The 14,364-nt window shown below is 37.6% G+C and overlaps 2 protein-coding genes across 3 annotated transcripts in view; one reads left to right on the top strand and one right to left on the bottom strand.

The window, feature by feature from the left end:
• Nucleotides 1-14,364, top strand: part of KLHL15 (kelch like family member 15) — a 475,484-nt gene that overhangs the window by 403,102 nt on the left and 58,018 nt on the right. The gene's annotated exons all lie outside the window — the stretch shown is intronic.
• The window catches only part of EIF2S3 (eukaryotic translation initiation factor 2 subunit gamma), a 28,365-nt gene continuing 25,877 nt past the window's right edge, over nt 11,877-14,364 (bottom strand). For both annotated transcript variants that reach the window (XM_049705179.1, XM_004283086.4), the window contains one exon: nt 11,877-12,465. In XM_049705179.1, the coding sequence (XP_049561136.1) occupies nt 12,402-12,465 (64 nt within the window). In that variant the 3' untranslated portion in view covers nt 11,877-12,401. The remainder of the gene's footprint in view (nt 12,466-14,364) is intronic.

Raw genomic sequence — 14,364 nt, 5'->3', positions numbered from 1 at the left:
GGAAAGTGATCTCCATGTCTTACTTTTCCGCCATCTTCCCAGAAGCCTGACCTACTGAACTACTGATACACACAACAACTTAGATGAATCTCCAGAGAACTATGCAGAGTTAAAAAAAAAAAAAGAAGCCCATACCCAAAGGTATGATTCTATTTATATAAACATACTTGAAATGACAAAATTATGAAAACGGAGAACATATTAGTGGTCACCAGGGCTTAAGGACTGAGGAGGAGGGAGAGCAGGAGGAAAGCAGGTATGGCTGCAAGAGGGCAACATAAGAGACCTTTGGTGATGGCAAAGCCCAGTATCTTGTCTATGTCAATGTCAATATCTTGGTTGCGAAATGGTATTATAGTTTTGTAAGACACTACCACCAGGGGACACTGCATAAAGAGTATATGGTTATCTCTCTGTATGATTTCTTAGAAAAGCATGTGAATTCACAATTATCTCATAGTAAAAAGTTTAACCTTAAAAACAGGATGCTATGGGGCTTCCCTGGTGGCGCAGTGGTTAAGAATCCACCTACCAATGCAAGGGACACGGGTTCGAGCCCTGGGCCAGGAAGATCCCACATGCCGCGGAGCAACTAAGCCCGTGTGCCACAATTACTGAGCCTGCGCTCTAGAGCCTGCGAGCCATAACTACTGAGCCTGCGTGCCACAACTACTGAAGACCACGCACCTAGAGCCCATGCTCTGCAACAAGAGAAGCCGCCGCCGCAATGAGAAGCTCGCGCACCGCAACTAGGGAAAAGCCTGCGTGCAGCAACGAAGACCCAACGCAGCCAAAAATAAAATAAATAAATTTATAATTAAAAAAAGGATGGTATACAGAGAAAACAGTGCTTACAGGGAAATTTATAGTTTCAAATGCCTATATGAGAAAAAAGATATCAAATCAATATTCTATCTAATATTTAAAGAAGAAATATTACCAATCCTTCACAAACTCTTTCAGGAAACAGAGGAGGTTAGAACACTGACCAATTAACTCTATGAGCCTAACATTATCATTGCCTGGTATGGACCAAACAAAGCCATCACAAGAAAAGAAAACTAAAAATCAGTACCCCAGGAATTCCCTGGTGGTCCAGTGGTTAGGACTCCGCACTTTCACTGCTGAGGGGCAGGTTCAATCCCTGGTCGGGGAACTAAGACCCTGCAAGCCCCTTGATGCAGCCAAAAAAAAAAAAAAATCAATATCCCTCACAACATAAATGCCAAGAATCCTTAACAAAATATGAACCAAGTGAATTAAGCAACATAAAAAGGATCACACACTATGACCAAATGGGATTTATCCTGGGAATACAAGGTTGATGTAACATCCAAAAATTAATTAATGTAATACACTGTGTTTAAAAAGAATAAATGACAACACATATTCATCTCAATAGATGCAGAAAAAAGTATTTCACAAAATCCATCACCAATCCATGATAAAAACTATCAACAAACAAGAAATCAAAAGGAGCTTCCTCAACCTAAAAAACCCACAGCTAACATCATACTTAATGGTGATAGACTGAATGCTTTCTCTCTTAAGATCAGGAACAAAACAAAGATGTCTGCTATTGCCACTTCTATTCAACATTGATCTGGTCATTCTATCCAGTATAATAAAGAAGAAGAAAAAAAGTTAAAGGTAACCAAACTGGAAAGGAAGATGTAAAACTGTCTTTATTTGCAAATCATATGATCCTATTAGTAGAAAATCCCAAGGAATTCCCCAAAAAAGATTAGAAACGATAAACAAGTTTATCAAGGTCACAGGATATAAGATCAAAATATGAAAATCAAAAATCAAATAACCCAATTAAAAAAATGGGCCGAGGAGCTGAATAGACATTTTTCCAAAGAAGACACATCGATGTCCAACAGGCACGTGAAAAGATGCTCAACATCACGAAACATCAGGGAAATACAAATCAAAACCACAATGAGGGGGCTTCCCTGGTGGCGCAGTGGTTGAAAGTCTGCCTGCCGATGCAGGGGACACGGGTTTGTTCCCCAGTCTGGGAAGATCCCACATGCCGCGGAGCGGCTGGGCCCGTGAGCCATGGCCGCTGAGCCTGCGCGTCCAGAGCCTGTGCTCCGCAGTGGGAGAGGCCACAGCAGTGAGAGGCCCGTGTACTGCAAAAAAAAAAAAAAAAAAAAAAAACCCACAATGAGATATCACCTCACAACTGTCAGAATGGCTATTATCAAAAAGACAACAAATAACAAGAGGTGGCAAGGATGTGGAGAAAAGGGAACCTTTGTGCACTGTTGGTACAAATGTAAATTGGCACAGCCACTATGGAAAACAGTATGGAGATTCCTCAAAAAACTAAAAATGAACTACCAGACAATCCAGCAATTCTTCTCCTGAGTATTTATCTGAGGAAAATGAAAACACTAATTAGAAAAGATAACATGCATCCCTATGTTCGTTGCAGCATTATTTACAATAGCCAAGATACGGAAATGACCTAAGTGCCCATCAATAGATAATGGATAAAGACAATGTGGTATATTTTTAAAATGGAATATTATTCAGCCATAAAAAAGAATGAAATCTTGCCATTTGAGAAAACATGGGTGAACCTAGAGGGTATTACATGAAGTAAAATAAGTCAGACAGAGAAAGACAAATACTGTATGCCTTACATGTGGAATCTAAAAAACAAAACAAACAAACATAATAAAACAGAAACAGAGTTATAGATACAGAGCACAAATATGTGGTTGCCAGAGGGGAGAGGGGTAGGTGGAGGAGACAAATAGGTGATGGAGATTAAGAGGTACAAACTTCCAGTTGCAAAAAAAATGACTCGCAGGTATGGAATGTACAATGAGGGGAATACAGTCAATAACCATGTAACATCTCCATACAGTGATGTAGCCTAACTAGACTTATTGTGGTGATCATTTTGAAATGCACAGAAACATCAAATCAAATTATGTTGTGTAACCAGAACTAACATAGCACTATAGGTCAATTATACTTCAGAAACAAACTCTTAAAAAAAAAAGAGATCAGATTCGTGGCTACAAGAGGTGGGTGTTGCGGGGAGGGGGAATTGGATGAAAGCAGTCAAAAGGCAGAAACTTCCAGTTATAAGATGAATAAGTACTAGGGATGTAATGTAAAGCATGATAAATATAATTAACATTACTGTACATTATATATGAAAGTTGTTAAGAGAGCAAATCCTAAGAGTTCTCATTACAAGGAAAAATATTTTTTTCTATTTCTTTAATTTTGTATCTATAGGAGACGATGGATATTCAATGAATTTATTGTGGTAATCACTTCAAGATGTATGTAAGTCAAATTATTATGCTGTACACCTTAAACATGTCAATTATATCTCAATAAAACTGAAAAAAAAAAAAGTAAGATCAGGAGTTTCCTGGTGGCCTAGTGTTAGGATTTGGTGCTTTCACTGCAGAGGCCTGGATTCGATCCCTGGTCAGGGAAACCTCCCACATGCTGCATGGCGCAGCCAAAAAAAAAAAAAAAAAGATCATATCAACTGCAAAAGAAAAAAAAAATTTTTACATATGAGCAACAAACAATCCAAAATTGAAATTAAGAAAATAATTCTATTCACAAGCATCAAAAATAACTAAATATAAATTTAACAAAAGAAGTTCATGACTTGTACAGTGAAAACTAACAAAACATTACTGAGAGAAATTAAAGAAAATTTAAATGGAGAGAATTCAATATTAATGAAATGGAAGAATCAATATTATCAGGATAGTAATTCCCTCCAAACGAGATCTATAAATTTAATGTGATCCCTATCAAAATTCCAGCAGGCTTTTTGGGAGAAATTGACAAGCTAATTTATATGGAAATTCAAAGAACTTAGAATAGTCAAATCCATTTTGAAAAAAAGAACAAAGTTGGAGGATTTCTCTTACCCAATATAAAAACTTAACTGTAAAGTCGCAGTAATCAAGACAGTGTGTCATACAGATCAATAGAAAAGAATTCAAGAAATCAACCTTTACACCTATGTCAACTGCTTTTCAGTAAAGGTACCAAGACAATCCACTGGAGAAAGGATAGTCTTTTCAACAAATGGCTTGGGACAACTGGATACCCATATAGAAAAAAATGAACTTAAATCTTTACCTCATACCATAAAAATATTAACTCAAAACAGATCAGATTTAAACGTAAGAGCTAAAACTGTAAAACTTCTAGAAGAAAACATAGGAGAAAAAAAATCTTTGTGAGCTTGGGGTAGGCAAAGAGTTCTTAGATATGATGCCAAAAGCATAATCCATAAAAGAAAAAAGAAATAAATTGGACTTCATCAAAATCAAAAACTTCACTTCAAAAGATACCACTGATAAAATCAAAAGACAAGCCACAGAAACAGAGAAAATATCTGCAAATCATATATGTGATACCAGATTTGTATGGAGAATATACAAAGAACTCTTACAGCTCCGTAATAAAACAATCCAATCAAAAAGTAGGCAAAAGATTTGAATACACATTTCACCAAAGAAATATGAATGGCTAGTAAGCACATGAAAAGATGCTCAACATTGTCATTAGGAAAATGCAAATTAAAACATTGAGATACCACTGCATATCCACTAAAATTGCTATAATAAAAAACAGATAATACCAACTGTTGGAAAAGATGTGGAGAAACCAGAAGCCCCCATACATTGTTGATGGGAATATAAGATGGTACAGCCACTTTGGAAAACAGTTTAGGAGTTTCTTAAAAAGTGGAACACAGACTTACCATACAACCTAACACTCTATTCCTTGGAATCTACTCAAGAGAAATGAAAACAGGGCTTCCCTGGTGGCGCAGTGGTTAAGGATCCGCCTGCCAATGCAGGGGACACGGGTTCGAGCCCTGGCCCGGGAAGATCCCACATGCTGCGGAGCAACTAAGCCCATGTGCCACAACCACTGAGCCTATGCTCTAGAGCCCACGAGCCACAACTACTGAGCCGATGTGCCACAACTACTGAAGCCCGTGCGCCTAGAGCCTGTGCTCTGCAACAAGCCGTGACAATGAGAAGTCCACGCACTGCAACAAAGAGTAGCCCCCACTCACTGCAACTAGAGAAAACCCGCACACAGCAATGAAGACCCAACACAGCCAAAAATAAAAACAAACAAATAAATAGAGAAATGAAAACATATATCTACACAGACTTGAATGCTAATGTTCATAGCAGGTTTATTCTTAACAGCCAAAAAGTGGAAATAATCCAAATGTACATCAACTGGTGAATGGATAAACAAAACATGGTTTTATCTTTACAGTGTAATACTATCCAGCAGTAAAAAGAAACAAACTACTGAATCTCAAAAACATCCTAATTAGAATTCAGATGCCAAAAGACTATGTATTGTAGGAGCATGAGAGAATTTTCTGAGGTGATGGAAATGGTTTATATTTTGTTTGGGCTGATGGATACATGGGTGTATAAAATAATCAAAATTCATCAAACTGAGCACTTGAGATTTGTGCATTTTATTAAATGTAGATTATACCTAAATAAATAAAGATTTGTTTGATTCTGCTATGAAAGTCCCAAGTGGAAAATGCTTGGCCTTCAGTGTTTATATTAGAAAGAAGAAAAGCTAAAAGAAAATTAAATAGTGAAATAAATCCAAAGAAAGTAGAAGAAAGGAAATAATAAAGGTAAGAAATCAATGAAATAAAAAGCACAGGAGGGCTTCCCTGGTGGCGCAGTGGTTGAGAGTCCACCTGTCGATGCAGGTGACACGGGTTCGTGCCGCGGTCCGGGAGGATCCCACATGCCGCGGAGCGGCTGGGCCCGTGAGCCATGGCCGCTGAGCCTGTACGTCCGGAGCCTGTGCTCCGCGACAGGAGGGGCCACAACAGTGAGAGGCCTGCGTACCACAAAAAAAAAAAAAAGAAAAACGCACAAGAGACTCAACAAAGCCAAAAACTGGTCCTTTGAAAAGGCCAATACAATTTTTGAAAAAATAGTCCATGAGGCATAATAGTAGTTGATGAGAAACTTTTGAGACAAAAGATTGTTGGAATAGTGCTTTTGAGAATAAAAACCACTGGACTAATGGATTTTGTTGTATTATTATTATTATTTGTGTTACGCGGGTCTCTCACTGTTGTGGCTTCTCCCGTTGCGGAGCGCAGGCTCAGCGGCCATGGCTCACAGGCCCAGCCGCTTCTTGGCATGTGGGATCTTCCCGGACCGGGGCACGAACCCGTGTCCCCTGCATCGGCAGGCGGACTCTCAACCACTGCGCCACCAGGGAGGCCCGGGTTTTGTTGTATTTTATACAACCCTTTGGAGAAGTTTGAAGATGATTTACAAACCATAAAGTCCCTAAGACTTATGAGAATTTGAAAGGGATAAAGATTTTCTTTAAGTTTGAGCTATAATCTGCATCTTGCCATCATTAAATGCATTCCTGGTTAATTGAAGCTCCTACTGCGATATTCTTGACATACCTATCATTTATAAAGGGTTGATTTTTAACTCTTTTGGAGTATACTACTTAAAACTATGATTTCTGCTTAGTCTTTTTATATGTTTGTTGTAGGAAATATATTAGTCACTGTATGCTTGTAATAGCAAATTATATTTTATAGAATGTATTTATTGTAGGAATATAGATTACAACGGATATACCAGCCTGATAGTGATAAACTTTAATGTATAATTTCACTATTATGTAAGTGGCATGAATTCACTTGCTGGTCTTGGCTTTCCCCAAAAAAACTTGTTTGAGAAAATAAACTTGTGATTCTAACAGATTCAGTGCTAACACCGACAAGGAGCGTGTTCCTTTGACACTCCTCTCGATTCTTTTTGCTAAGGTGGGCAACAACCAATACTGTATTATGAATTCTCAAAGCACTTTAAGTCAAAGAGATTATTCCCTCTCAGGATTTTCATAAAATACCTTTGGGGCCAATATTTTCACCTTTCATTTTAACCAGGGCTGAATCAAAGGTGGCTTAGAGTTTTATTTCATAACAGAATAAATGTACCACAAAAGCTACTTCATGATCCCCTTTTAACTAACATTTCAGTGTCCTACAATTGCTGCCATACTAAACAATGCTGGAATAAACATCCTTCTACATAGGTCTTTGTGAACATGAGCAAATATTTCGTTATGATACATTCCCAGATGCGGAATTCTGGGTCAAAGGGTGAGATATTTTAAATCTCGATAGATGTAATCAAATTGTCCTCTTTAGAGAATGTACCAGTTTATACTTCTCACCAACAATATATCCTCACCAACACTGGCTGCTATAAGTCCTTTTAATTTTCGCCAATTTTAATGAGTGAATCACATTGTTCACGTTTCTTATTACTAGACAGGCTGAACACTTCATAAATGTGTATTGGGTACTTGCATTTCTTTTATAAACAGTCTATACATATTTGCGAGCTGGATTTTCCCTGTTGCCAAAGAGCTGAAGTCAGACATATTGTTCAATAATGGTGCTTTATCCTCCAGAATAGTGTGATTACCCTGCTGCTCAATGTTTGTAAACATTCCCTTAAATGCAAGAATTAAGAGGAGTATTTGTCTAAGTTCTTCCTGAACAGTGATATGATCCCTGAGTATGAAAGTCAATGGCTCAGCACAGAACTAATTTTCTCTGCTCTGGCAAGACCCTACCTTATAAGAGTCACTGGCAGCAGCACAGCCCTTCCCTGTTGTGGAGCCTGAGGCACAAAGAAAACTCTATGGAGATGAGATGCCATGTCTGCTCCTGCCTGTGGGACTTCACTGCCACTAACTTCCATCTTTGCCCAAATCAAATCAGTGGCACTCAGTGTGCTCACGAGTCTACATGAGTCCTCTTCCTGCTAATCTTTAGCCCATCTAAACTGATGCAATATGTATTTTGTCCCATTTCTATTCTATCTTACTGATTTGTACTAGGAATATTAATCTTTCACATTTCATGTAAGTTTTAATTATTTTCTCTCAACCTATCATCTTTTAAATCTGTAATCTCCATGGCTGTAAGTTTTGAACTTTTTATGTATCATCAGATCTACCAACTTTTCCTTTAGGCTTTTGGGTTTGTTTTGCCTTCCTCATCCAAACTATTAAAATAATCCCCTAAGATTTCTTTGTTCATAATTTTGTCTCAATAAAATATCTTAAATAAGGTTTTAAATAAAAGATCTTTTATCCCCAAATGGCTCACGATTTTGACTAAAAAAGTGTATTCTTTTTCTCACTGACATAAAATGCTGCCTATAGCATGTATTATTAAAATTTTATATCTGGTTGTAAAGTTTGTTCCAATTATTGATCTACTTCTGCATCAATACCACACTTCTTATATTGTGGCTTTATCATATGTTCTAAAACATGTCACCTCTCCCGTCATATTCTTTTAAACGTTTATTTACTATTCCCCCCAAACCCCGTCAAGAACGCTTACATTTTTATTCATTCACTTATTTATTTACCTGTGCTGCGTGGCTTGTGGGATCTTAGTTCCCCAACAAGGGATTGAACCCGGGGCCTTGGCAGTGAGAATGCAGAGTCCTAACTAATGGACCGCCAGGGAATTCCGGTTTATTTACGATTCTTGTGAATCTTACTTTTCCAAATCTTTAATATCAACTGGACAAGTTCTTTAAAAAACCTTATTGAAATTTTTATTCAGAATGCACTGAATTGGGCTTCCCTGGTGGTGCAGTGGTTAAGAATCCGCCTGCCAATGCAGGGGACACGGGTTCGAGCCCTGGTCTGTGAAGATCCCACATGCCACGCAGCAACTAAGCCCATGCACCACAACTACTGAGCCTGTGCTCTAGAGCCTGCATGCCACAACTACTGAGCCCGCGCGCCTAGAGCCTGTGCTCCACGACAAGAGAAGCCATCACAATTAGAAGCCCGCACACCACAAGAGTAGCCCCCGCTCGCCACTAGAGAAAGCCTGTGCACAGCACGGAAGACCCAACACAGCCAAAAATAAAAATTAATTTAAAAAATAATAAACTATAAAAAAATACACTGAATTTATAGGTGGAAAAAAAGGAGTCATCTGTACAATATTGAGTATTCTCATCTAAGAGTATTGCCTATTTTCTCATTACTCATATGCTCCTCTCGTCCTTCAACAAATTAGTTTTATTCATGTATAGTTTGCATAATCTTGTTAAATTTATACCCGGTAAGTTTATACCCATGGCATTTTCTGATTTGTGTGTCTGTGTGTACATGTGTGTGGTATAAACTAATTAGTAAATTATTTAGTAAACTAATAATTTTTGCATGTTTATTTTGAACTGTCACCTCACTGAACTCTCACAGCAGTTCAAGTTTTTCAGTTTCTGGGTTGTATTTTCTAGGCAGACAATCTTATTATACCTTGTAAGTAACGTTCTGTCGCTTCCATTTCTATCTCATTTGCTAAGCCCCAGAGAACAATATTGTAGAATTCAAGCGGTGGCTGATATTCTTGACTTGTTCCAGACACTAATGAGAATATAGAGAAGCCAAACAATAATATGAATTCTGGTGCAATGCAATTGATGACTACTTCCCAACCCTCTGAATTTACCCTTGTTATTTCATTAACCTCACCACCCCACATTTTACCCAGTTGAAACTTTATCCCACCTACAGCATTACGGAAGGATGTTACTGTGCTCCAATGTTTCATCATTAAAAATGATTCCGATAGTTCTCTAAGTACCTTATATCAAGTTAATAGGGTCCTTCTCTACATTACCTACTTTTAAAAAATTTTGAATTGTATCAAATACATCTTCAAGGTATGCTTTTTCCTTTCCACCTCTAAAAGCTCCAGGTACATACAAGAATGCATTACTCTTTCAATAGAATGCTGGACTTAAGTTACTAATATTTTAGTATGGATTTTATAACTGTGTGAGAATGGTCTCTAGTGGTTTGCTTTTGCTTTGTTTTTGGTAGTGTTCTCTCCACGTTTGGGCAGCAAGGATATAATAATTTTGAACAATGAATTAGAATGTCTCCTTTTTTGCTTCCTTTTTTTGTCCTACATTCTGGTACAAATTAAACAACAGGAATTACCCATTCCTTGTATTGTGAGTTTGTGGAAACTTCTGCAGAGGAAATTTTTTAATAACCTCAGTTTCTTGATTATCAATATTTTAAGGGTATCTGCTTCATCTCTGGTAATTTAAAAAATTTTTATATATTTCCAGAGAAGCATCCGTTTCCTTTCACCATATTAAATTTTTCTAGAAATAGAATTTCAGAAGTTTTATGGGAGTGCAGCTATTTGCACACTCTTATTAAAAGAAAAATTCTTTTTTGCTCTGCAAAAACCAAAAACATACACACACATCATCATCATCATCTTTGGAGGTTACATACAAAGAGTGAAATAGTAGAGTGAGCTTTCTAGGTCAGCCTGGAAATCATTTGGAAGATGTCAAAGCTACTGTCCTGATGCCCCCCATTCCTGTGAGATGAACTTTATAATTTATCAGAGTGGTGCATAGCATTCTCTCTTACAAAAAGGTTAACTCTGGCTGTGTTGAGAACAGACTGCAGTGGAGCAAGTGTGGAAGTGAGGAGTTGTTACAGGGCTATTCAAGGTGAGAGCCACTGGTGGCTTGGACTAGGACAGTAGCAGTGCAGATGGTGAGAACTGGTCAGATTCTGAAAATACCTTGACAGGAGAGCCAACAGGATTTACATATATAGTGTACTTTCATCAATAACCTCGCATTACAGGCAGATTCTCAACCAGGTACAACTTTTGCTGAGAATCACTGTTCTATGAAAACAAGGCCCACTGTTTTCATATTTGCATATTCCCATTTACACTAAGCACAGTGCTTTGCAAATTTGTTGAAATTCATGTGGATGTTTGAAATAGAAAAGACTTCTGGTTTCAGTTCTGACGTGAGATCAATTACAATAAATTAGTGAACTTGGGTCTTATGTTACTCCAGAATTTCTGGTAGAAGGTGCTTACAAAACACATGGGGACATGTTAGACATAAAATTAATGTTTGGATTAAAACCTTGTTTCATTTAAGTGTGTTCTCCATGCTATAACACAACCCTTCAAAGTCAAGGAAGTACGTAACATTAATATGTTTCCCCAAAACTTATAAACTTACGTAACAACCAGAGCCACAGCTTTTAAACGTCTACAAGGCAGCATGTCCAATGCCCAAAAGAGCACAAGGTTGCAACTGTGGCATCAAGTCCCACATTAAATGAAAATTTAAGAAAAGCAAACAAGAGTATTATCAGACTACCAAAACTTAGTAAGATTCTGTTATTTGATACTCCTACTTCTCAACTCTCTAAATTTGTTACTCAACACAGGGGAGCTTTAAAAATTAATGCCTGGGCTCCACCCAAAGCCAATTAAAATCAGAATCTCTGTGGAGCATCTATCGTTTTTTAAGCTTCCCCAACAATTCTAATGTCAGCCAGAGTTAAGAACCACTGCTTTAACAGAATTTTATGAAACAAAAATAAACAAAAATTAAAATGCATAACACAGGAAAAGTGCAGGAACACGGAGAATAAGTTAAAAGCGAAAGGGCTCACCCTTTTGCTGTGTAACATTTTTTGCCTCCTGAAAGTTCCAAAGATTACTAATATTTGAATCTACATCATAACCTTATCAATTAAGCAGTTAAGAAAAAACATAAAATAAGGACTGGAAAAGATCTTTGTTACTTAACTAAAATCATCTGGTGTTAACAGTACTTTCCAATGGGGGAATGCTGTAGGGCTTCGGGCATAAAGCAATGCAGAAACAATCGCAGGGCATCACGGGGAGAGGATGAGAACTTCGGGCTCTAGCTTCCTGTGTTCTAGTCCAGAAAAAGGGGAGAGAAAGGAATGTCCATGGGAACAAGCCCTCATGCCTGAAAGGACAATTTTATTTGAACCTATTAATTTGTCACTCAAAAAGATAAAAGCAACATAAAATATGAGGTAAAGGGAAGTTGGTCTTCAAGAATTTGTCTTCAAGTTTTTACTGATAACAATAATCCTTCAAGCCTGGAGCTACTCAAAGACGAATCATGAAAAATAAGAAGAAGAATTTTATTTCAAACAGATTCAGTGGTATGTGTGCTACAGCAAAGGCTGGTTGTAGCAGTTTCCTTTCAAACCTGCACTGATGTATAAATTAGATGTTATTTGGGAATGGTTAATTTCTGGTAAAATGTAGATTCAATCCAACATTATGCCAATTTTTACATTTATTGTAGACCCTATTTTAGTACTAGAGGTTAAATTTTCATCACCAAAAAATGAGAATAACCTTACAGCTACTCCTAAGGTAATGAGCTGTGAAATTAATTCCTCACTATTGCTTTGAAAATATACCCCTAGGTTGTTAAGAGAAATTCCGACTTCATCCAAATCTGTTATTTAATTCTTCAGTCATCATCTACTGTTGGCTTGATTGTCACTCCTCTTCTTATTTGACCCCAACCAATTAAACTGCAAAATGAAAATAAAAGAAATCATGAATTTTATATCCGTTTCATTATCATTACCACATAATCACATGACATAACTAGTTTTACTTGCCTATCTGCTAAGTCTAAATTTGTTTACAAAACCTGCTCCTCCAGAAAGAAAGCTTACATTATCTTCTTAGACCCAGAGAGATGGGCTCTAGCCAGAAGGAATGATAGGAAAAGCAAACAAAAAGGTGCTAGTATAAATATGCTCATCTTCACTCTTATCAAAATATACCTGCCCCTCAGAACCACTGATGAAGCAACTTCCAGTCCGCCCAAGGAACCATGCTCATACACAAACCACCTCAGTCTGATTTTTTTTTTAAAATTTCATTCTCTTTTCCTCTTTGAAAAATGTTTTTATGTTTTGTTCTGTTTTGTTTTTTAACCATTCACAGCACTTCAACAGATCACCATGGCTTGCTTTATCATGACTTTAGCTAGTAAAGGAAATTAAGAGAAGACCTAGAGGACTAGATAATCTATAAACAGATTACTCTCAAGAGCAGAGGGATTTCTGCTCCTTCTCTCTTTCAATGTCTGCTCTAGTCACTGGTCAGGCCAGACTGCTACCTCAACTGTAGCTTCTAGAACAGAACTTACCTAAGCATGGGTTAAAAACAACAAATCTAAAGAATGTAAGGATCATTCAGATGCTTCCATTTCTTTTAACATACTTGCTAATTTTTAAGCAACGTATAAAATTTCATTTGGGTAGAATCCTCTTACAATATTAGTAGACAGGGACCTCACTGGTGGTCCAGTGGCTAAGACTCTGTGCTCCCAATGCAGGGGGACCGGGTGCGATCCCTGGTCAGGGAACTAGATCCCACATGTTGCAACTAAGAGTTCACGTGCCACAGCTAAAGCTCCCGCACGCAGCAACGAAGATCCTGTGTGCCACAACTAAGACCTGGCGCAGCCAAATAAATAAATAAATATAAAAAAAAACAGTACACAGACACAAAAAGATCATTCCTTTCTTTTAAAATACACTGTAAATCAGTATGTCTATAACAGCAAATAGTATAATCACACAAGAGAGTAAAATCAAGCAGGCATAAATCACCACAAAGCAGAAATGATTTACTTAAAAGAGAACAAAAAGTTTAACTCTGTTTAAATTAGAGAGTAATAATTCATATCTTCTGAACAGTAAATGGTGAGAGACCATCCTGAGGCACTGTACCAGGGAAGCCTTAATAAGGGAGGTAGGTAATGAGAAAAAAACAAAGCCAAGGGTGATTTGAGTAATTATGGGGACAATCAGGACACAGAACAGTCTAATTTAGAGGGTTTATATGAGACAAAGCAGGAGAAACTTAAAATTCATTCAAGCAGGCTTCCAGAAAGGTCCTGAATATCAGAAAGTAGTGGGAAGCTACTAAAAATTACTGAGTACAGCATGAAAAAATGTTTTACGGAGATTAATTTTGACTGAGTACTTAAGTAACAGCGGAAGAGGCAAATTCGGAATTTTTTGCAATAACTTTTATGTGTGAAATGATGGTGGTATGGGCTATAATGAGGTCACACAGAATAGAAAGGAAACAGTAGATTCAGTAACTAACCAGGAAAAGAGAAAAGAGACAGGAGTCAACAATATGTGCATGTTTCCTAGCTCTATCCACTCGAAGCGTCCCGAAGCAACAGCACCTTAGGAGCAGCAAGCACACCTAGCACCCGTATCTGCATTTCTAATACCATTTTCCACTAAGAGGAACCAGGGCCCCCTCAGGAGAAATGACCAATTCTAAACTGGAGCAGGGGAGAGGTACAAGATGATTCCAGAACATCTTGTGCCACAAAGTAAGGAACTGTCAAAAAAACAAAAACAAACCCAATGGGGAAATATTGAGGCTTGCGCAAGTCCCAA

This window comes from Orcinus orca, chromosome X, assembly GCF_937001465.1.
Source record: "Orcinus orca chromosome X, mOrcOrc1.1, whole genome shotgun sequence".
In the NCBI taxonomy this organism is placed as follows: Eukaryota; Metazoa; Chordata; class Mammalia; order Artiodactyla; family Delphinidae; genus Orcinus; species Orcinus orca.
Note: the sequence above shows the minus strand (reverse complement) of the source record. Positions and strands in the feature narration are given on the sequence as shown.